The sequence below is a fragment of the Scyliorhinus canicula genome, chromosome 15, assembly GCF_902713615.1.
Source record: "Scyliorhinus canicula chromosome 15, sScyCan1.1, whole genome shotgun sequence".
In the NCBI taxonomy this organism is placed as follows: Eukaryota; Metazoa; Chordata; class Chondrichthyes; order Carcharhiniformes; family Scyliorhinidae; genus Scyliorhinus; species Scyliorhinus canicula.
The window spans coordinates 103,433,838-103,458,911 of record NC_052160.1 but is presented as its reverse complement, the minus strand read 5'-3'; the positions used below and the strand labels follow the sequence as shown (position 1 = coordinate 103,458,911).

The 25,074-nt window shown below is 45.1% G+C and overlaps 1 protein-coding gene across 8 annotated transcripts in view; it reads left to right on the top strand.

Moving 5' to 3' along the window:
- LOC119978275 (synaptotagmin-B) overlaps positions 1-25,074 on the top strand; it is an 835,178-nt gene that overhangs the window by 728,159 nt on the left and 81,945 nt on the right. For all 8 annotated transcript variants that reach the window (XM_038819768.1, XM_038819769.1, XM_038819766.1 and 5 more), the window contains 2 exons: positions 8,324-8,491; positions 9,162-9,279. In XM_038819768.1, the coding sequence (XP_038675696.1) occupies positions 8,324-8,491; positions 9,162-9,279 (286 nt within the window). The remainder of the gene's footprint in view (positions 1-8,323; positions 8,492-9,161; positions 9,280-25,074) is intronic.

Sequence of the window (25,074 nt, the reverse complement as noted above, 5' to 3'; positions counted from 1 at the left end):
ACGTGGTTCTTCTCTACTGCCTCCTACTGGTTGGCAGCACGGTAGCAAAGTGGGCAGCACGGTAGCACAAGTGGATAGCACTGTGGCTTGTAGGCAGCACAGTAGCACAGTGGGCAGCATGGTAGCACACGTGGATAGCACTGTGGCTTCACAGCACCAGTGTCCTAGGTTCGATTCCCCGCTGGGTCACTGTCTGTGTGGAGTCTGCACGTTCTCCCCGTGTCTGTGGGTTTCCACCGGGTGCTCCGGTTTCCTCCCAGTCTAAAGACTTGTAGGTTAGGTGGATTGGCCATGATAAATTGCCCTTAGTAACCTAAATGGTTAGGAGGGGTTATTGAGTTACGGGGATAGGGTGGAAGTGAGGGCTTAAGTGGGTCGGTGCAAATTCGATTGGCCAAATGGACTCCTTCTGCACTGTATGTTCTATGTTCTATCGCTATATACATGACTGCTTATGCATATCATCACACAGACAATCCTAAAGCAACCCCCCCCCCTCCCCACCACTCACCTTTAGAGACCCCTCACTACAATTGCAGGCATCAGGCCCACCCCATTGCTGGTACCCACCCCCCCCAAGAGACTGACACCCCGCTATGGGGCCATCAATGGCTCCCCTTTTATGGCCCCCCTCTCTTGGCCACCCCACTTTTAGTTCCCTCCCATGTCCCCTCTTCAGGCCCCCTTTCCCCCACCCTCAATCCCCCCCTTCCATTGCCATGCCCCTCTATGGCCCGGCCACTTAACAATACTCCTTAGCACCCTGGCACTATCCCATGGCACCCTTGCAGTGCCCAGTGGCACCCTGTCCTTGACCACCCAAGGAGTCTAATGGCCTCCGAGCAGTCCCGTGCTCCAATGATGCTGACCAGTGGGGACGGTAAATCCTGTAAACTGAGAGAAGCCAGCTAAAATCCAGAAATGCATATTTAAATTACTTTAAATACAAATTTAAATATGCAAATCTGGTTCAAGCCCTCTTTGGAGATGAACCGAATTGTGCCAGTACCGGGCGCTGAGAGCATGCCACTCTGTATGGCGCCCAGTACAAACCCTGTTTAGGGGCTCTCCCACTATTTTCCAGTAAAAGCCGGAGGTGTGCCAGGCGGAACGTATTGGGAGAATTGCCCCCAATATTTCCAACAAATGTATTCCACATGCTAATTATAATTGCTTTGGGCATTGTCACTTTGGCCAAACTGTTCCGGCTGTTCTCGCCAGTGGGATTTTCTGATCCCGCCCGCACTGCGGATTTCCCAGTGGCGAGGGGTACCTTCAACGGGAAACCTCGTTGACCATGGCGGGACATAAAAATCTTGTGAAACACATGGCGGGTTGCTTGGAAAATCCCACCCATTGTTTCTACCCACTAATATTTAATGTTAACCTTCCCCAAGTCTTGGTGCTTTTACTATTTATTTTATTTATTAAGACCAATATGAGTTGTCCAAGTTACTTCACACAATGATTGTTTTGGAATTACATCCATGGAATGTATTGATGTATTAATTTGCGGAATATGGATATTGCTGCAAGACCAGCATTTATTGTCCATCTCTATTTGCCCCTGAGAAGGTGGTGTTGAGTCACCTCCTTAAATAGAACCGAGTAGCTTGCTGGGCCATTTCAGAGGTCAGTTAAGAGTCAACCACATTCCTGTTTATCTGGGGCCACATATGAACCGGTTTGAGTCAGGATGACAGGTATTCTTCCAAAAATGATATGAAAATCGCTTATTGTCACAAGTAGGCTTCAAATGAAGGTACTGTGAAAAGCCCCTCGTCGCCACATTCCGGCACCTGTTGGGGGAGGCTGGTACGGGAATTGAACCCACGCTGCTGGCCTGCCTTGGTCTGCTTTAAAAGCCAACTATTTAGCCCTGTGCTTAACCAGCCCCTCTAAGGACAACTCTAAGGACATGAGTCAATCAGATGAATGATAGTTTCATGGTCATCATTTATGATACCAGCTTTCTATGCAGATTAGTCACAAAGAACTATAACCACTGTGCTATTGCCGCCTAACCTGTTGTATTAGTGGAACCACAGACAAGTTTTGTTCTGAGGGACAAATAACGTGAAAGTCAATTACTCCACTCCTGCCACCCCTCCCCAACCCCTTCACCCCTATTTGGGCAACCTGGTCAGAAGTTCAAACCAAAACTATTCAAGTTTCTACTTACTGATGTTTACAATAGCTATTAGGGAATGTACAAAAGTGGTTCAATGTAAGAAATCTTCCCTGTGATGCTTCCTACTTTCTGCAATGTGGTATATGGAGTCAATAGGGCAGTCTGATCTGAATGCTGAACTTCAATCCATTGGAGTAAATTATTTTTATGTAAATTAGAATTCAATGCTGCGTAATAGCACCTTTTGGAAGAAATGCTAAACTGAAGCCTCCTGTGCCTCTTATGGTCAGCGTAAAAGATTGAGGAAGAAAAGGAGAGTGCCCCACCATTGTAACCCCCATGCCCCCTTCCCGCATCCCTCCAGTGGCCTAACCAATAATTATCTCTTTCCCAACGTCACCAAAATAGATGATCTCATTACTATTTGTAGGTCCTTGGCATGTGTAAATTGTCTTCCATGGTCGCTTGCGTTGCAACAATGATGACAATACAAAAGCACTTCTCTGGCTGTGAAGTTTTTTCGGTTATCCAGAGGCCATGAAAGGTGTTATATAAATGCTAATTATTTCTTCTTTGATATGTATGAGATTAAAGAGCAGCAAGCTATAGACTTCATATACTTTCAGTGGGTTTCTTTCAGATTCTGTTTGACTCTATGCAGCCGATTACTTATCTTAAATAAGATATTCTGAGTATCTCACAACTGCTGTTTTATATGTAATGCACACATTTGAAAAACCCATTTGAAATGAATTATTAATGCAATAAATAACTAAAATACTACTGCAGCTATGATTATAGGCTGTCTCACATATTAGATCAGTCATTAAAACTATGAGATCCTGCACTTGGATGTTCAATATAAATCCTTCAAGTGGTTGTTACTGATTTCATCCACAGTAACTGTCTTTGCAAACCTGCAGCATGTATTGAAATGCATTGATTGAAAGACATTCACTGTCTGATATCAATAGAATTCCTCATTGCAAGTTCTGCACAAGGCAGCACAGTTGCTGAAATGGCAAGTTTTCAAACAGATTAAGTGAAATGTGCTGCCAAGCCAGCAATTTCTGCTTACATGAATGAAATGTTAAAATACATCACTCCAAGTTATCTTGGATCCATGTTTAATATGCAAAAGAAACACTAAATTATTGAAACTCCGTTAGTTGAACATAGGAACTAGGAGGATAAGTAGGCCAAATGGCTCCTCAAGCTTTTGTGTAATCCCCATGGCAAACCAAAATTACTGAATGACCCCAAATGAAGAAATTACAAATAAGATAGTAGTTTTTGAAGGTTTTACTTTAACATGAATCAGAAGCAATACAAATTAAATATGAATTAACAGGCAAATGAGACCTCAAACAAAAAGGTAGATTTATTGTCCCAGGAGGTGGTTGTCACCCAAATTAGGTTCATGACAGTATTGATGGCACAGATTCCACAGATATTCCTTTATCTTATCTCTTTAATAAACCCCATTAGCTGTCTGGTCAGCTCTGGCAAAACCTAGCAGCAGTAAAATTGTTCAATTCTCAAACCCTGCTCTAACTCTGCCTTTGGCTTTTGGTCCTGTTTAACACAGACAAAGCTCCTTGTAAATGTCCCTTCTTTCTGTAATAACCTGATGTGGCACCTTATAAAATGTGTGTTGAAAATACCAAATACACAACATCCATTGATTTTCTCTAGTAACCTACCAGGTATAATGTCAAACTCTAACAGGTTTGTCAAAATGAATTCTTTTTCATAAGTCCATGTTGACGTTTCCCAATTATGTTATGAGTTTCTAAGTGTCTTGTTATCACACCGATAATAATAGATTCTACCATTTTTCATATTACTGATGTCAGTCTAATTGACCGAGAGTGGCCAATCTTTCTCTCCCAATCTTGAAAAGTTGGGTTACATTTTCTACCTGCTAATCCACAGGAACTATTGTAGAATCTGGAGAATTCTAAAAGATCAAAACCAATGTATCTACAAGGGCTGGTTTAGCTCATTGGGCTAGGCAGCTGGTTTGTGATGCAGAACAAGGCCAGCAGCGCGGGTTCAGTTTCAGTACCAACTGAGAATTCTGAATTCTCCCTCTGTGTACCTGAACAGATGCCGGGATATGGTGACTAGGGGCTTTTCACAGTAACTTCACTGCAGTTTTAATGGAAGCCTACTTGTGACAATAAAGGTTACTTCTTTTATTTATTTGTCTCAGTAGCCCATTTTTTAAAATCCGAGAATGCAGGCCATCAGGTCCACATAGAATCATAGAATGTACAGTGCAGGAGGCCATTCGGCCAATTAAGTCTGCACCGGCCCTTGGAAAGAGCACCCCATTCAAGCACATACCTCCAACCTATCCCCATAACCCAGTAATCCACCTAACCTTTTTGGACACTAAGGGCAATGTCGCATGGCCAATCCACGTAACCTGCACATCTTTGGACTGTGGCAGAATACCGGAGTACCCGGAGGAAACCCACACAGACAGGGGAGAACGTGCAGACTCCGCACAGACAGTGACCCAAGCCGGGAATCGAACCTGAGATCCTGGAGCTGTGAAGCCACTGTGCTAACCCCTGTGATACGTGCTGCATGATGAGTCAATTTTAGGTCCATTAAGTCCTTCAGTTCTATTTCTCCACAAGTATTTTTTTTTAGTTCCTCATTTTCACTGGATCCTGGATTTCCACTATTTTTAGAATAGTTTTTATGAAGGCTGATGCTAGATGGCCATTTAATGCCTCCACCATTGCCTTATTTGCCATTTGAATTTACCCCAGTACCAGCTTCTAACAGTTCCACAGTTACTATTCCTAATTTCTTCCTCTTTACATACTGATATAAGATTTAAACAATTCTTCAGTCAGACCCTCACCCTGTTATGGCTGAATAATTTCACAGGTGTCCTTTCTGTCCTACAATGGCAATGTCCAGTGGGATTCAGCACTCAGGGTTATGAGAATGAAAGATGCAGGGGCAGTTAGCAGTCTGACTGCTCACAAACAATCCTATTGATATGCCTCAAAGTTTAATCAACATTTCATTCACTGAATATCCCCCAAAAACCATTTGAAAAATGGAGAATATTGTCTTAATTAGGCTTCTAGTGTAATCTGCCTTCATGCAGAAATATTCTCTGCTCACGTGGATGAATCTGAAAACCTGCCATCCCAGGTATTTTTGAACACATGGCAACATCACAAAATGTGGAAATGTAAAGATTGGAGTTTATGATGTTACTAACAGAATAATGAATTATCCACTTCTTTCCCCAATGTCCAGTATAAACACATGAATATTACTTTTACCATTTGCATCGATGTTATTCACACCTATTGAAATATGAATGTCAATGGAGAGAGTGAACGTGCCACTCACATAGGTTAGAATCATGAGTATTATGTTTTTTTGTTTTAGAGCTGTGTGATTAACTTAAGGTTAAATGAAGGGGTTAATTTGACCTCTTCTGAAATCTGCCTGACAGCAAGCCTCGTGGTTTGATTGTTAGAAATTAAAGGGGCCCAGATTGTTTTACGAGGAAGAAGATGCAAGCTTTGCGACAATGCAGAAGCCCGGGTGCTAAAGGTGGATTGACTGAGAGTCTCCAAAGACCACGAAAAGTGTTGAGAATGTTAGATTACAAACAATTGCACTTTAAACTGTTAATTTACTTCCAAAATAAAAGAGAGTCAAGGATAACTGGTCATCATTTCCATCTGGATGCAAGGTCCACGTAATTCACGTTGCTATGGAAATTAACTTTGAGAAGAAAATGGTTGCAAATATCCCTGCAAATTCACAGAAAATAATGATCGGCCAGGATCTTGGAAAGGAAGAGTAGCTCTCAGTATCAAGATAATGTGGTTCACTGCAGGAAAGTTGGTGGGAGCTTGCACTTAGATTTAAAAGTCCAAATTCATAAGGAGTTAAAACAAGGCTGGAAGATTTACCTCGCTTGTGCTAGGTAATTCTGAGATCAAAAGTTCTCAGGCTAAAAAAATGTAAAGGACAGAAATAAAACCTCCAAAGCTTGTCCAGGAGAATTGAATGTCTACTTAAAGGGCAGTGTAAAGTATATTTGTGAAGTGTGTTTTTGATTGTGCTAAAAGAAAAAGGGGAATGTTCTGTTTTTTGGTTTAAAATATAAATTATCAGGGGCAGCACGGTGGCCTAGTGGTTAGCGCAACCGCCTCACGGCGCTGAGGTCCCAGGTTCGATCCCGGCTCTGGGTCACTGTCCGTGTGGAGTTTGCACATTCTCCCCGTGTCTGCGTGGGTTTCGCCCCCACAACCCAAAAATGTGCAAAGTAGGTGGATTGGCCACACTAAATTGCCCCTTAATTAGAAAAAATAATTGGGTAATCTAAATTTATAAAAAAAATAAATAAAAAAAAAAATATATAAATTATCCACAAAGATCGTGTTTAGTTATTTGTGTTTTAAATCTTTTGTTACAGTAAAAGTCTTAAAATGTGCCAGCTTGTATCATACTTTTCACTGGAAGTTCAAATTTCTTTTAAATTTATCGGTCTCTATGGAGGTCATAACACATTTCAGGCATACGCTGCACAATCAAACTCATCTCAACATTGATATATGATGAACAACCTCCATTTGAGATAACTGTTCCAAAGTGCTCCTCTAATGTCTTGAAATTTGACCATCAGTCAATGCTGACAGGCTTGTCCAAGAAAGAGGACATAACATCCTCGCAGATACTGGCAATGCCCACGTATGCAATTCCCGCAGGCTGGAATTGTAAAATAGCAAGTAGACTAATGACCCTGGCAAAACCTTGGCCGGAATTCTCCGGCTGTTGCGAGTCACTTTTCCTGCCGGTAGTGCACCCCCGCCTGCAGGTTTCCCTGCGGCGTGTGGTGGTTTCAATGGGATATCCCATTGACAAGTGGAAGGAAGATAGAATCCTGAAGTCAGCAAACGGTGTGCCACAGAGAAACACATGGCTGAAGAAACAGAAAATCTAGCCCAAATTGTCTCTTCCCAAGCCCAGAAATGGTCAGGGAAAAAAAATCACTCCACTAAAATTGGCCAACTCAATATAGGTGGTGGACCAAGCTTCACTGGCCCGTTTGGTTCAGACCACACCACACGGCAGAGAAACTTTTCATCTTTAAGATTTCCATGCAGAGTTTCACACACCAGGGGCACATAGTATGAATTCAGCTCATTTGTGAGCCTGTGATTTCCCGTCCATGAAAATTAATGAGGCGTACACTCAAATTCTTGATATGTATTCCCAGTGGGGGAAGTTCTGCACTGGTAGCACTAAAAATGAAGATTCACTCCAGTATCTGCTGTCTGGTTCTCTCATGAATTATTTATCTTTTAGACCTCTGAAGGACAACCACATGGAGCTAGCTGTCTAGAATTACATTATGTGGGCTGTGATAGTTATACCTGGCCATAGAATTCACCACATAATCAGTATGAAAGGTACATTTGAAATGCCAGGGTCAACTCTCCATTGTCAGTAAATAGTTTACGTACTATCCCACAGACAGTCATGTCCGATAATATTTGCTTCAATCAAATTTATTTTGCAAAAGCAAAACCATAATTGTTTTCCTGCTGTCAAATGTCTAATCAGGTTAAAGGTTTCTTGTGTAACCTGAAAAACTTTGTTGAGAATCACTAGTAGATTTACAAAGGAGATGTTGGGAGAACTGTCCACTGTACTTAGTGCTGCAAGATATTTTCAATTAATAAATAGGTTGCTTTGTCAAATCTTGTTAGACACTATGAGTTTTTAACTGTGGCTGAAGGTTCATGACTTTGTTTTGATATTATAGTCTCAACACAATTTCATATTGTTAAACTGTTGAGATATTAAGCAATTGAGATTCACTATTCTAATGAGTCAAAACAGAGACAAGTAGCTAGATATATCTATCATGAATAGTTTGCAAAGTGCCCTGGAAATCACTATGAATGCACATTTCATCTCTATAAATGCTGCTGACTTAATAAAAAAATGTTTCCTACTGCAAATCAAACAAACATTATCTGAGAATTGCTATTCTGTAGTAATTGGATTCTCCCCCCCAGCCCTCCATAAGGAAATTTGCTGTAGATGTTACAGTGAGATGTAGAGGAATCAGGCAGCTAACATCGCATGACATCCATGGATCTATGTCACTTCATTTTGCCTTTAACTGAATTTAATTTGCAGGTTCCTTATCAAGAGCTGGGAGGGAAGACCTTGGTGATGGCAGTTTATGACTTTGATCGATTTTCCAAACATGACTGCATCGGTCAAGTAATGGTATTGATGACCAAAGTGGACCTTGGCCAGCAACTTGAAGAATGGCGAGATCTCGAGAGTGCTGAGAAAGAAGAGGTAGGTTTTGTGCCTTGAAACTGTCGCTGACACCCATGCGGTGGCACACTATAGAAAGGAAGTAGAATAAGAGAGGAAAAATTAGAATGGCGTGGAATTTGCCGTTATTATGACACTAAAACTGGCGGCGCTTGTTGCCCCAACCATGTAAAACTGATGGCAACTTCCGGCACCTGCTTATGCACAGTTAAACGTGGAAATATGCAAGTTGCTGTCAGTTTTGCCTGCTCCCCCGCAGGGTAAACAGAGGCAATCAGCACGGCCAGTGATTTGACATGAATTTCAAATTTGTACACTCTCCTCTCACTGTAAAAGCTATTGAAAATGTTAACCTTTGTTGAATGCAATGTTGCGTAAGATTTTGATGCCGTACCAAGTCCTAGTCACTGTTGCGCAGTAAGAAAAGTCAAGTCCTTGTCTTGGAACAATCATATGCTGCAAACAACGTTCAGGATTCAATACTGAAAACTTGCTTGCATAGAGATCAGCTTTTAAATCACGTCAGTTCAACAGTAGCAATACAGGAATTACCCTCAGATTGTGATGTGGAATCATATCTCCCTCTTTCGCTGTGCTGCTCCCTTCAGTAAGCTAATCTTCTACATTATAACATGCAAAAGTAGTAACCATCTTTTGTAACCATCCAGATTTCTGTGATATTTTCCGACAGCCAGAGAAACTCGGAGACATTTGCACCTCTTTGCGTTACGTTCCAACTGCCGGGAAACTCACTGTCTGCATCCTAGAGGCAAAGAACCTGAAGAAAATGGACGTGGGTGGCCTCTCGGGTAAGTAAGACAATCGCTCATTGGGAAGTGCCAAAATGTAAGAGAAGCATTTGTGTTTGCACTAAGTACATGAACGTGATGTAATATATCTTCAACTTTCCATAAAGGAAAGTTTGACTGCGCTTCTCAACTGGTAGATCCCTCAGACACCCTTGAGTTTTTTCATCCCTCAGTTTTCTGAAAATCATTTGATCAAAATGTAATACTGGTTGCTGGTAAGAAAATGTTAACAGTCAGCTGTTTAATTGAGAATTATACCCTGGTAAAGACTTTGGGCAGAATTTTACAGTTCCCTGCCAGCAGGACGACAGGCGTGGGGTTAGAATGGTCCATAAAGCTCCCCAGATAGCCTCCTGCCGGGTCCACAATTGTACAGAAGACAGGTGAGGCCCTGCCGAGCCTGTCACCTTTGCCCAATTAGGCCTTTAAATGGACAATTACTGACCATTTAATGCTGTTTCCCACCTGGCCTCAATTTTAATACTGGTGGGAAGAGTTCAAGGTTAAGCCTTTAAACCTCTCTATATCACTATCTCTCCTCCTTTCATAGAATTGTAAAATCCCTACAGTGCAGAAGGAGGCCATCGAGTCTGCACTGCCACTCTGGAAGAGCACCCTAAACTAGGCACAATCCCCCACCGTATCCCTGGAAACACACCTAGGGACGATTTAGTATATCCAATCCAGCTAACCTGCAAATCTTTGGACTGTGGGACGAAACCGGAGCACCCACGCAGACACGGGAATAACATGCTACATGCATCATCCTACGTTGCTGGATGACCACCTCCTTGCCATCATTTCTGTAGCTGCAGGATAACCACTTCCTGGAACCAGTACTTCAGAAAATTGTCAGCCTCCCCAATGCCTTGCAGTGACTCCAGATGTTCCTCAGAAAGCCTGAGCCTGGGTTTAATCAACTAGAAACATTTCCTGAAAACGTTGGTATCTTGGACTCGGGATGTATCCTGGCATATCTACGTATGAATGGTATAGGAATTGCAGCCAATAATTCTGTGCTGTCGCAACGGCATTCTTAAACCCCTGTCTAGGAGATAAGGGACACACTTCCTCTTTTCCTCAGCAGAAAGCACTTAACTTATATTGATGTGGTGAGATTGGTCAATCGTAGCTGGATGTTTATAAACATTGTGGTTAGCTTCACAGCAGTGTACTCGAGATGCATTTAAAAATGAAGGGAAACAAAAATGAACAATCCAGATACCTGGCTGTCTGGAAGCTATTAGCCTGTCAATTACAGCCGACTAAAACCTATTTCTTTTGAAAGCGACACTTCACAGATCAAGGATCTGAGGGGGATTCAAAGTCTTGTGATGTGTTTCAATTTTCTATTACGTAATAGTTGCTGCTTTTAACACTTACATAGAACATAGAACATAGAACAGTACAGCACAGAACAGGCCCTTCGGCCCTCGATGTTGTGCCGAGCCATGATCACCCTACTCAAACCCACGTATCCACCCTATACCCGTAACCCAACAACCCCCCCTTAACCTTACTTTTTAGGACACTACGGGCAATTTAGCATGGCCAATCCACCTAACCCGCACATCTTTGGACTGTGGGAGGAAACCGGAGCACCCGGAGGAAACCCACGCACACATGGGGAGGACGTGCAGACTCCGCACAGACAGTGACCCAGCCGGGAATCGAACCTGGGACCCTGGAGCTGTGAAGCATTTATGCTAACCACCATGCTACCGTGCTGCCCTTCTATCTGAGGCAGCAAGTGCAAGCGACTGGTAAGTGAAAAAACAGTGACTTTTTCACTGTTTCTGCCGGGACAGCTCTTTAGCTTCCAGGCAGGGGTGACTGGGGTCTCGAGAGGCAGGGGAGTCTCGAGAGGCAGCGGGGGTCTCGAGAGGCAGCTGGGTCTCAGAAGGCGGGGGGGGGGGGTCTTAGAAGGCAGGGGGTCTCAGAAGGAAGGGGGGTCTCAGAAGGTAGGGGGGCTCTCAGAAGGCAGGGGGCTTTCAGAAGGCAGGGGGTCTCGGAGACAGGGTGGGGTTTCGGAGACAGGGTGGGGTCTCAGAGACGGGGGGGTCTCTGAGACAGGGGGGTCTCTGAGACAGGGGGGTCTCTGAGACAGGGGGGTCTCTGAGATAGGGGGTCTCTGAGATGGGGGGGTCTCTGAGATAGGGGGGTCTCTGAGATAGGGGGTCTCTGAGATGGGGGTCTCTGAGATAGGGGGTCTCTGAGATGGGGGGTCTCTGAGACGGGGGGACTTTGAGATGGGGGGTCTCTGAGATTGGGGGGTTTCTGAGACAGGGGGATCTCTGAGACAGGGGGGGTCTCTGAGACGGGGGGGTCTCTGAGATGGGGGGTCTCTGAGATAGGGAGGTCTCTGAGATAGGGGGGTCTCTGAGATGGGCATCTGATGGGGGTTCTCAGTTGGAGGTCTGGTGGGGGGTGCTGGGGAGGGCTGGAGTGGGCAGGATTTGTGTTATGGGGGAAGAGATGCCTCAGATGACCTTTTGGAGCAAAGTTAAATACCTATCCCACTGTAGGGTCCACTGCTTTAGGGCATGCTCGAAAAACACTTGCACCAATACACACCCATGTGAATCCCGGCTAAGAGGGTCGGAGTACCATGGGGGCGTGGAGAATCAGGCCTCCAGCCAATTATGCAAATGCTTTCAGATGCACCATTTGCATCTTTCCATCAGCACGGGAAGCTTGCTGTTGCCGCTGGTGGGGATTATGCTGATCATAATATATTAACTATTGCCCTTTGATTTAAATTATTTTGTAGCTCTGAATGCCCTCACCCAATTCCCATTGTCACAACTGTTCAGCAAACAAGTTCTGACGGAGAGCCAAAGGATTTGAAACGTTATCTCTGACTTCTCTCCTTGTGGATGTTGCTTGACCTGCAGAGTCTTCCCAGCAGTGTTCATGTTTCAGATTCCGGCACCCGCAATGTTTTTGTGAGCAGATTGGTTTAGTTCAGTGCATCAGTCTAGGTTCTTCGAGCACATACCTTTTGAAACACAATAGTTGCAACAGTTCAATCAACTGCTCTTATATCATGTGGTTCCCAGAGCTTTAAACAGTTAGACTCAAATTCTGGAGCTTCATGGAATATATTCCTCAGGTTCAATCATGTGCTGTGGATTTATACATTGTTACTTCGATGCACAGGTCGTAGTGCAGTAGTGAAAGACATGGAACTCTGGTCTTTATGGGTTCATACGCGTGAACATATAGTTCCTAAATCTGATCCGAATAGTTTAACAACATAACAACTGCCAACTGCCATAATTGACAGTCAGGGCACCACTTACAGCTGAGTGACAGTTAACCGCCACTGACTTGCAGTTTATTTATCTATTTCTTAAATTCTACTTCATTGTGTTTATCATAATTAATGCATTTCAAGTTGTGCCATGGGAAATGGCACATTATCGGAAATCCCAAATATCCGTCAGCATTCAGTAACAACAACGTTGAGTTAAATCTAGAGACAGGGAAGCCTGGGAAAGAATTCTACATTGAGTCAAGTTGGTGTTAGCCACACACAAAAACTGAATGATTTTACACCAAACGCTAACCCATATTGTTCAGCCAATATTCTTTCCAGATCCAGGATTTTTATGAAATAAATTAATGTTTTCATAAAACAGGTTTTGTTGGACTGTAAAGCAGTACCTACTGCTTTATTATCTGCTGCAAATCATAACTTCCTTATGAAAAAAATCAACCTCTGACATCCTCAGGCAAGGCAAGTGAAAAATAGCTCGGACTCTTGCTCCTGATTGTCGCCTCCTCGATACTGCTGGACGTTTGTATGCAGACATGGGGCGAAATTCTCCGACCCCCCACAGGGTCGGAGAATCACCAGGACCGGCGAAAATCCCACCCCCGCAGTGGCCGGAATTCTCCGCCACCCGGGAATTGACGGGGGCGGGAATCGCGCCGCCCCGATCGGCGTGCCCCCCGCGGCGATTCTCTGGCCCGTGATGGCAGCACGGTAGCATGGTAGCATGGTGGTTAGCATAAATGCTTCACAGCTCCAGGGTCCCAGGTTCGATTCCCGGCTGGGTCACTGTCTGTGCGGAGTCGGAACGTCCTCCCTGTTTGTGCGTGGGTTTCCTCCGGGTGCTCCGGTTTCCTCCCACAGTCCAAAGATGTGCGGGTTAGGTGGATTGGCCATGCTAAATTGCCCGTAGTGTCCTAAAAAGTAAGGTGGGGGGGGGGGGGTTGTTGGGTTACGGGTATAGGGTGGATACGTGGGTTTGAGTAGGATGATAATTGCTCGGCACAACATCGAGGGCTGAAGGGCCTGTTCTGTGCTGTACTGTTCTAAAAAAAAAAGAAGTCCCGCCATTGAGAGGCCTCTCCCGCCGCCGTGGTTTCAACCACCTCTGGTGGCGGCGGGATTGGTGGCCTGAGCGGGCCCCCGGGCTCCTGGGGGGGGCGTGGGGCGATCGGACCCCAGGGGGTGTCCCCACGGTGGCCAGGCCTGCGATCAGGGCCCACCGATCTGCGGGCGGTCCACCGTGGGGACACCCCCCGGGGTCCAATCGCCCCGCGCCCCCCCCAAGATCCCGGGGGTCCGCACGCGCCGCCAAACCCGCCGCCACCTTTAGGGGCCAAGCCCTCACATTGAGGGGCTAGGCCCGCGCTGGAGTGGTTCGTGCCACGCCGACTGGCGCCAAAACCGGCGCCTACGGCCTTTGATGCCCGGCATCAGGGCTGGCCGAAAGGCCTTCGCCGGTTCGCGCATGTGCCGGTGCGTTAGCTACCGTTGACGTCACCACCGGCGCATGCACGGTACGGGGGTTCTCTTCCGCCTCCGCCATGGTGGAGGCTGTGGCGGCGGCGGAAGAAAAAGAGTGGCCCCACGGTGGGCCCCGATCGCGGGCCTGGCCACCGTGGGGACACCCCCCGGGGTCCAATCGCCCCGCGCCCCGCCCAGGACCCGGGGTGTCCACTCGCGCCGCCAATACCGCCGCCACCAGAGGTGGTTGAAACCACGGCGGCGGGAGAGGCCTCTCAGCGGCGGGGCTTCGGCCCATCGTGGGCACGAGAATCGCCGCGGGGGGGCACGCCGATCGGGGCGACACGATTCCCGCCCCGCCAGTTCCTGGGTGGCGGAGAATTCTTGCCACCGTGGGAGCGGGATTTCCGCCGGTCCCGGGCGATTCTCTGACCCTGCGGGGTGTCGCCGATTTTCGCCCATGTTGTGAAAGAGACTCCCATCCCTCTCTGGTGCCACAAATGGCCCGTGATCACTTATTGTCTAAGCTCATAATTGGCAGACAGCCACTTGGATATTGTGCTTCTGCATGAGTTACTCCCTTCAAGAGGGGAGAAAGTAAATTAGGAGTTAGTGGAAAAGTTGAAGCAGAAATAGCACCATGACAAATAGTAAGATTCTCCTTTCCGGAGTCTAAGTGCTCCAGCAATTGGAGAATCAGGACTGGTCTCTGCTGGCGCTAGAAACGTCGCCCAGATGCTATGCTCATCCCTCGGCCATGAAAATCTAAGCATGGTGGCAAGAGTATGATGTTCCCTTCCCTTCCAAATCACCGACCGCCGTTTTGAACGAGCGCCCTGATCCCAAACGGTAGGGACATGCCCCCATCGCCCCAACAATGCAAATGTTGATACCCCTCCCTCTGACAAGGGGAACGCACCCAACCCCTCAGTGAGGAAGGCCATTCTCCCCCCCCCCGCCCCACCTCGAGATGAACAAGTCACAGCCCCCACAGCATTCACACATGAGGGTGACCCAAAACTCCCCCAAATACTCTCATCCCCCCACCACCACCCATTCCCCCAGACTCCCTTCAATCCCCAAACCCTGCCAATGGTGCATTACCTCCTGGCACCAACACCCTGGCCTAGCACAATGGATCCCAAGGGGGTCAAGGAGGTGGGCCATTGTTCCTATTCCCCTTTCCCACTGCCAGGCTGCAGAGGGAGGAGTGTCCCCCAAGTGTCCTGGGGTTTGGGTGGGTAAGGGGTGGACCCTCCCCCTGGAATAGGAGTCTAGTGTCTGTAGCGCCTCTTCCAGCACAAGGCAACCTGAAGATCACTATTGGCAAAGTGATCTCAGACAGCCCGCTCTTCAAGTTCTTGATCCTGGTTTGATCTGTTTAAATGTTGAAGTGGCCTTTTCATTCTAAACTTCTCTGCTTGACAGCTGATGAGAAGACCAGACAGTTAATTGAAGATTCCCGGAAAAAGGACTTTACCTTTCCTCGCATCTGCTCCCTCTGCTCAATGATTGTAAAACTGTTAGGTTTTGAAGTGTCAGAGTCTTCCAAGAAAGCCCACAGCACAGCAAAAGCCTGAAATTCCATTAAATCCTTTGAAATGGTAAACATTCATTCAATTTATCTTTAACTAGCCTTTGATTGACAGCTTAATGTTTCGACACAGCTGCCCGAAGTTTTGTTTATTTGTTATTCCCTTCTCTTGAATGCATCTGAAGTATCCCCCATTGATTCAAACCACAATATTTATAAACATTCTTGTTATGATTGACAGTTCCTCACCACATCAACAATGCTAAGTGCTTTCTGCAGTTATGAAAGAGGAAGTAAAACCACTTAGCTCCTCTGAAGGGGTTGGGAGATGTCAATCATAACAATATGTTTATAAACATTGTGGCTAGGATCAATACAGGGTATTTGCAATGCATTGAAGCGTGAAGGGAAAGATAAATAAGCAAACCACTTGCAGCTTTGTCTGTACCGTTAAGCTGTCAATCACAGACTAGTGAAAGGTACTGTTCTGTGAAATTGATTGGATGCTTAGCATTTCAAAAGATCTCAAGGTATTTGAAGCCTTTTCAAGTGGTGAGGGCTTCCTAGTAAGTCTCTGGCACTTCTAAAAGCTGCAGTTTGAAAGGCATAGGGCTGAGGAAGGAGATGTTCAGAAGGGAATGTGTTCCTGCATTAATTTTTCACTAAACTGCCTGGACTGCTCATTAACTGTCAGGCAGAGCAGTTCAGGCTGAAAGGGCCACCTCAGAGTTTAAAAAGTCTGACCAGGATGATGCTGTTGACAGAGGGTTGCCTGAGATCACCATGCCAAGGGTGATCTTCAGGTTGCCCAGGGCTGGAAGAGGCAGTCCAGACACGAGGTCCCATACCATGGAAGGGTCCCAGTGTTGAAACTTCACCCACAGCCCTCACCCACCCAACCCTCAGGAGCCTTGGGAATCCCCTTCTGCAGCCTGGCAGTGGCAGAGAGGCGCATTAGCAATGGGTGAGCCTCTTGATTCCACTCAGGGTCCACAATGCCATATTGAAACCAAAGCTCATCTGGTGACTTCGGGGTGGGGGGGGGGGGGGGGGGGGAGGGCGGTGGAGAATTGGGCTTCCAGCCATTAATTACATGTTGACGAATGCAAATCAGCACCTTGCATATCCCCGCCAGCGCGGGGCGGGTTGGGCGGTGGTACGGAAGCGGAGACTGGGGAAGGGTCTGCCGCCTGACGCCAATCCTGTTTTTTGGCAAACCCTCCATTCTCCATCCGATCAGGATTCTCCATTGCAATGGCAGAGAACAGAGAATCCTGACCAAAATGTATTGGCTAGTAATGACAAAGGAGACGCTGTTGTGTTCATGTTTACCATGTTAGCTAGTTTGGCTGTAACGTCTTTATAATGTCCTATATGGACAGAGGAAAGTTACTTCAAAATTACGCATTACCACTCAACACAAGAACAGAAAATTACATGGCTCCATACAAATAATCATTAGTTCATTGACCCGTCACCCAATTAAATCTTTAAAATACGTCTTTCCCTAAAACTCAGCTGTTAATGTACTGGTACTGATGCAGGGTTGTAGCTGACAAGTACATGGCCTACTCAGCTACATATTCTACTAATTAATATATTTTTAGCTATTGCCACAAAATAAAAGTTGGACAAAAAAATCATTTGTATCAACACTTATGATTTTTCTTGTTTGTCATCATTAGATTGTGCTAGAAATCTGATAATGAGGATGCAGGGTGAACAACAGCTGCACCTGTTTATGCTAGTTACTTTGACATTTGAAAGTTCCTGGGTGTATGTGCCTCTTATATCCATTTCAGAAAATATAATGTAACCGTTCACCTCACCCTTCTATTTATGGTACCATCAAGTCTTACAGGAAGTGAGCATATCTTCTGCATCGAGCTGGTTAGTACAAAAAGAAGACAATAAGGGCATATTTAATTTCTGTTGTATATTAGAGAGCGAATCAGGAAGACATTTCTGAGAAAACTTGAAAGAAAATTGCATTCTCGGGAAGCGAGATTAGGACAAGAGAGAGAAAGGAATAAAAGGGGTGATTTGTTGATGGGGTGAGATGAAGAGGAGTAGGAGGAGACTGGCATGGATTAGTTGGGCCGAATGGACTTTTTCTCTAAATATTATGCAAGTAGAAAGGACAAGAAAGAAGGAATCAATGGCAACACAAGAAAAGGACAGTGGTGGAAGAAAATACCTCAGAAGATCGATGCTTTGCAAACCTGGCTAGTGGGAATTCACACACCAGTGTCTTTTTTAAATTCATTGTTATGCTCCAGGTCGCTTTCTTGGCCTGGAGAGCATGCTTCCTTCCTGGGTCTCATTCCTGATGGCGGACATCATGTTGTTCAAACTGTTGCCGCATAGAGGCTGCAAAAGGAGACAAATCCCAATGTGGAAAGTCCCAACATGGACAACCCCACTGCACTGTTCCCCCTAAGATTGCGAGTCTAATAAGGGGCCGTTAGTGCATTCTTGGTCATGACAACATATTTCGGAGAAAAGGTTTCCTCATGTCACCCTTGGTTCTTATGCCAGTAACCTTAAATCTGTATTTTCCGGGTACTGACAGAGATAATAAGAGCAGGAAATAGCCATTCGGCCCTTTGAACCTTTCAGTCATTAGAAATAATTTCTCATTATTTACCTTAAACAATCATGCAATCTTAGAATGGTTACAGTGCAGAAGAAAGCCATTTGGCCAGTCGTGTCTGTGCTGGTCCTTTGAAGAAGCCATTTACCAACTGCCTTTCCTCTGAAATTTCTCCAGAGCCCTGCAAATCTTTCCTTTTCAGCTATTGATTCAATTCTTCTTTGAAAGTCTCAATTAACCATGCCTTCCACCACATTCTCAGACAATTTATTCCAGATCCTAGCTACTCGCTGCATGAAATACCTTTTCCTCATGTCACCATGGCTTCTGTTGCCAATTACCTTAAATCTGTGCCCTCTGTTTCTCGATCCTTCCACCAGTGGGGATAGTTTCTCCTCATCTAAACCCCTCATGATTTTGAATAACTTTATAAAATCTCCTCTTCACCTCCTCTTCGCCGGAGAACACAGTCCCAATTTCTCCAATCTCTCTACATAACTGAAGTCCAGCATACTTGGAACCATTTTGGAACTGGGGCAGCACGGTAGCATTGCGGATAGCACAATTGCTTCACAGCTCCAGGTTCCTAGGTTCGATTCCGGCTTGGGTCACTGTCTGTGCGGAGTCTGCATATCCTCCCCCTGTGCGCGTGTGTTTCCTCCGGGTGCTTTGGTTTCCTCCCACAGTCCAAAGATGTGCAGGTTAGGTGGATTGGCCATGATAAATTGCCGTTAGTGTCCAAAATTGCCCTTACTGTTGGGTGGGGTTACTGGGTTATGGGGATAGGGTGGAGGTGTTGACCTTGGGTAGGGTGCTCTTTCCAGGAGCAGGTGCAGACTCGATGGGCCAAATGGCCTCCTTCTGCACTGTAAATTCTATGAATTCTCATGAATCATTTCAGCACCTTCTCTAATGCTTTTATATACTTCCTAAAATGTGACGTCCAGAACTGGACGCAATACACCAGTTGAGGCTGAAACAATATTTCATGCAGGTTTAACATAATTTCCTTGTCTTTGTACTCTATACCCCTATTGATAAAGCCCAGGATGCTGTATATTTTATTAACTGCTCGTTCAACTGTCCTGCCCCTTCAATTATTTATACCTTGTGCTCCTGCACTCTTAGAATTTCATCCTTTATTTTACATTGTCTCTCTGTGTTCCTCCTATCCAAATGAATCATTTCACACTTCTCTGCATTACATTTCATTCCAGCAATCTGTCCATGTCCTTTTGTAGTTCTCCACTGTGCTCTTCATGGTTTACAATAATTCCAAGTTTCTCATTGTATCATCCACAAATTTAGAAATTGTGCCTTGAACACCAAAGTCTAAATAGTTAATATATATCAGGAAGAAGAGGAGTCTTGCCACCCATTCCTGAGGAACGCTTCCTCCAGCCCGAAAAGCAACCGTTCACCACTACTCTGTCCCCTGTCACTCAGCCGATTTTGTGTCCACGTTGCTGATGTCTGTTTTCTTCCATGAGCTCTACCTTTGATCACAGGTCGGTTATGAGGCACCATATTCAATCACTTTTGCAAGTTTATGTACACTACATCAACACCTAATCAACCCTCTCTGTTACCTCATCAAAAAACTCAAGCAAGTTAGTGACACACAATTTGCCCTGAATGAATCCATTCTGGCATTCCTTAATTAATCCACATTTTCCCACATAAATAATAATTTTGTGCCGAATGTTCATTTCTATCAATACTCTTCATTTTAAGTGCCTCTAAAAAATTTCCTCTTAACGTTCTTGACTGCAAGAACAAAATTAAAATGTCGACTTGAAATTAAGATAGTAGGGGTCACAGTTCCTGTGCTGTGTTGTTCTTTGTTCTTTATCTTCAAAGTTATTCATTCTGGACTTCCTGGCACATCACTTATTTTACTCGTTCCACCATTGCCAGTTGTCTGATCTGTATATTCTGGGATTCGATCCTTCCTAATCTTCTCCACATATTTAACAGTGGGATTTTACCAGTCCCCTGGAGTCTGGCTGTGAGGCAGTGTGGCTGGTACAGTGGCAGCAGAAGTGGTCACGAGGGGAGCTCAATGTCTTCCTTCCTCCACGACATGTTACCAGTGGCAGAACCCTTAGTAGCACAGCTACTCACCACCACTGAAAGGTGCACCCATCTGGTTACCAAGACTTGCCCACCTGACACTAACATCGTAAGCAAAAAAACCCAACCTTGCCTTCAGGTTCCCTCATTATAAAGATACCTTATGTGACTTCCAGCATCCCCAGCAGTGGCCACCTCTAACAGTGGCTCCGTCTAGACTGCAGTGTGACTCACTCTCTGATTTGGCTGACAACGTTTGGAGGCAGGCTGCCATCTGTAATTGGACAGCGGACCCAGCCACAGCCTCTTATTTGCCATCCAGATGCCCGCTGCCTACTTTCACAGGCTTGGGTCCTGCTTTCAAATCCCGCTGGCGGGATTATTAATCTTAGTAAAATTCAACCCCACGTTTCTCTTCTCTTTTAAAATGCTCCTTTAATCCACCTCATTGGTCAAGTTTTCAGTCACCTGTCCCAATATCTCCTTTGTTTAATAACACTGCCATGAAACAATTTGGAACATTTTGCTGCATTGAAGTCAAATATATAAACGCAAGGTGTTGAATGACATTGAAAAATTCGTAGGAACTGACCTAAATTTTCCCTATTGGTAGAGAGATAAAGCTCAACGAGTCTTGTGTATCGGGAAATTGTGGGTATATTTGGTAAGGTACACAGACTGTGAGCCTGGATCCCCACCAATTGCATTGAGTCAGAAAACTAGCCCTCATAAGCAAAAGCAGGATCTTTTTTGTTCCTTTCTGCTGCTTCTCTCCTTAAATTAAGTCATATCAGTAGCTTTGAAACCCATGAGGAATGCTGCAGGCCAAGTCCTATTAAAAATTCTGAAGCAGATTGCACCTCTGGCAAAGTGGTTTTGCAATGTTGTGCCTCCGTGATGCTGGGAATTAAACTTCCCGCTCGGGTATGGGGAAGTTGATTCTACAAAAACAAAAATTAGTGGAAAGATCATTTCTGCGCGCACACAACAACTGATGTTGGATAGATATCTTAGCTCTGAGGGAACTGAGTATTCAAAGCAATTGCATCAGAGAATCAGTTAACTTACCTTGAATAAAATTATACTGTGTCATTCTATCGTGTTTTTCTCCATAATGACCAATCTATATTGAGATCTTTCTCTGCTTATCCAACTAGAAATTGTGGAAAAAATTAAGCTGGGGCATTGTTTGTGGGGTGGAGCGGGAAAGAAACAGGAAGTGGGGCCTAGCCACCTCCTTTGCAACCATCTTACAACGAGTCCCCAAGATGAAATGAAATGAAAATCGCTTATTGTCACAAGTAGGCTTCAAATGAAGTTACTGTGTAAAGCCCACAGTCACCACATTCTGGCAGCTGTTTGGGGAGGCTGGTACGGGAATTGAACCGTGCTGCTAACCTGCCTTGGTCTGCTTTCAAAGCCAGCGATCCCCATACCCGAGCGGGAAGTTTAATTCCCAGCGATTTAGCACTGTGCTAAACCAGCCCCAGATGCCTTGGTAAAAGACAGCAGAAGGCCTTCAGCTATTGACAACAACAAGCCTCGAACAGAGCCCCTCTCTCTGCTTTCTTATTCCTTTCTAGGCCTTGGTATCTGCTGAAGCCTACACTGCTGCAGCCCCTGTTCACCCTCAAGGCTCTGCTGCCACTCTGCGGGCCTTCGCCACCTCTTGTCAGCACTATTAACTTTCCCTCTTCAGTTCTAGTGGCACACAAGCTGCACTGGGAATCTGCTTTGGAGCCTGCCCAAAAGCATCCAACCCAAGAAAATGGACAAATGCTGCTGAGGGATCAGGGGCATGAAAAATTCCCACTGCCGTTACAGTACCTCGGGGACGACAAGTTACCTTTTTACATGTTGGAAATATAAATGTTGAATTATTTATGTTTCAAGTGAATTTATTATACTCATATAGCATGGCCTTTTGAGATGTCTTGAGGCAGTGAAAGGTTCTTATATAAATGCAGGCTCATTGTTTTTTATTTCCTTACTTTCTTTTATCCCAAGCTTCTCTAATCATATACAAAACTTCTCATAAAACTTTAACTAATTTACCAAGTGCCATTGTGGGTATGAGGTGATGCGGGAGTGAGACTGGGTGGAAGTGGAAGGGGGGGGGGGGTGCAGGGTGGAAGGAGGCAGCGTGAGAAGGGATGAATGGGGAAAGGGAAGTGCGTGAGGGGTCAGTGGATGTGAGGGCGGAGGGCCTTTCTGTCTTTATCTTAATTGCGATTAACTTTCACAGTACTTAGGTAGCCCCGGTGGTTGCCTCTGAACTCTTTCCCAAGGTAAGCTGTCCTGTGCCCATTGTTACGACCCCCTTGGGGGCCATGGACTATGTTCAGTGTGGTTCCCCGAAATTACCACTGAGTATTAACTCCCCTGGTAAAAGGGGTCGGGAATATAAAAACCCCAACCTGGGTGCAGCTCGGGGAGGAGAGCTCTTCAGGTCAAGGAGTTTGTTAGTTGTGCAGACTGAAGTAAACCTTAGTTCATTTCTATCCGACCGTGCATTCCTCCATCTCTTTCGTTCAATTCTACACCCACAAATGCCACACCCCACCCCCGGCAATGAAGACATGTCTTCGCAGACATTTTATCTTGAGCCAGGCGGGCCGAATGGGAACTTTCCCGACTCCCGCAACCCACCCCATGGATGACGACTCAGCTATGTGATTGCACTGTCAATGGATTTGATTTTAAATTCCTACATTCCCATTCATTGTAGAAACTATCCATGGTAATCTGTCCCAATGCACTTGTGGTAATGTAAAAACAGAAAATGCTGGAAAAACACAGCAGGTCTGGCAGCACCTGTGAAGAGAGAAACTGAGTTAACGCTTCTAGCCCATCAGACTGCTTCAGAGCCTGTGGTGATTTTGTAGTATGACCAAAATACCAAAGATAGTTTTCATTAGAAATGGGGATGTACAAATCTAGATTGTAAATATAACAAGAACAAAGGAATGTATAATTCTAAACGGAATTATGTTAACACATCCCAGTCCAGTTACCTTTTACCCTCCGATTCTACTTTTCCTTAATATTGTATTAAATATTTGTTCCCTTGTGTAGGGTTATAGAAGATCAACTGGTATTAATTGCTTCGATTGTCCAGGTGGATAGTGTGTTCGGCACTATGATTACCCCAAACCCATATGAGATCTAATTCAACTAACTATATCTTGATTGATGGGTCAGACCATAAACAATTAGCAAAAAGGGAATAAATCATAAGTCAATCAGAATTGGACATGAGTTTGTGTGATGCCTCAAAGCCTACTGTGGCCCACTCACCATTGCAAACTTTAAACGGCTATAGTATTCGTAAGTTACAACGTCTTACAGAGATACAGGTAATGTAGAAACTGCCATCATCTGCAACAGAAAAGATCTCAGGGATGGGCTTAAAAATGACCTCAGTGGTAACATTTTTCATTTACAATAGCGAATAACTGTGGCTGGCATTGTGGGTGATAGATTAGAATGTCAAAGGTCATACGACCTTTAACCTGCAAGTTTCAAGTTCAGAAGCACAAAGTAATGGCTGGTGACCTGCTTTTATTCTGTTTTACATTTTGTGTAGTGACATGACACGGGTTATTACTGAAAAATACAGACGAATGTATTCAATAACCAACACCGCTGGCCAGCTGCATTATGCTGCAGCATGTTTCAAACAAAATAGCATCTATTTCCTTGAAAATAAATACTGCTGTAGCTGTACAAATGGTGTCACATTCAACCCTATCAGAGAACTCTGTCTTCATATCGGAAACAGATTGAGTTCTCATTAATATTCCACGCACTGTGCTTTGTCTGACCTTTTATGACAGTCTTGATATCCTACAGGGACTGTTTTTTTAGTATGTATACTTCCACTGTGTTAATCAGTGACTTCAAAGGTCATTGCAGGGGCATAGCTGATGTTCAGCAATACATCATGTGCGTTTACAACTTTTGAAGAAGCAGTTCCTTCAGCAGCTTGATGAAACTAATTTACTTACTCATTTGGAGCATAAACATAGTTTTATATAGGTTCTATAGAATCTTTGATATAATAATACACCCAACTGCGGTTCACAGTAAGGTGGGGGCGGATTGGACATCCATCAGGAATTGGGAAAATGTAAGGCAAGACCAAAATGATTTGTTTTAAGGAGGCTTTGATGTGATCACTGTCCTCAACAGACGATTTTAGGCCAATAACATCGTCTGTTGAGGTCACTGATCAGAAGCTGTCTGAAATTTTCCAGGTGGTGCGCAGGCTTGGGTGCTGAAGCCCAAGGGCAGCCTTTGGCAGAAGACATCAATAGTTATCAACGTCCCTTTCAGTTTAGCCCCTCAACAGTGACTGTCTGACAGTTATGGCCACTTATGTGTGAGCTTTGAAAGTTCTTCAAAAGTGCCTCCACTATGAAGCACCCTCTCATTCTCCAACCTACATTGGCACTGCCCACCTCTGATACTGAGGCTACCGATCGTTCAGTTTCTGGAAGATCTATCATTGGTCCTCGAGCCACAAGGGCCTGCCTGCCAAGCTCAATTGGATGGATTTCCCGTAGGTACTTAATTGGCCGCCTTCTCCCAAATCTCTTTCTGGGTCCTACTGACCATGGAGTGTTCCGAGCCCCTGAGGCTTGAAGAGCAATGATAGACTTTCCAGAAACTTAACGATAGGTAGGTAGCTCCACTGTCAGAATGGGCAGTGAAATGAAATGAAATGAAAATCGCTTATTGTCACGAGTAGGCTTCAATGAAGTTACTGTGAAAAGCCCCTAGTCGCCACATTCCGGCGCCTGTCCGGGGAGGCTGGTACGGGAATCGAACCGTGCTGCTGGCCTGCTTGGTCTGCTT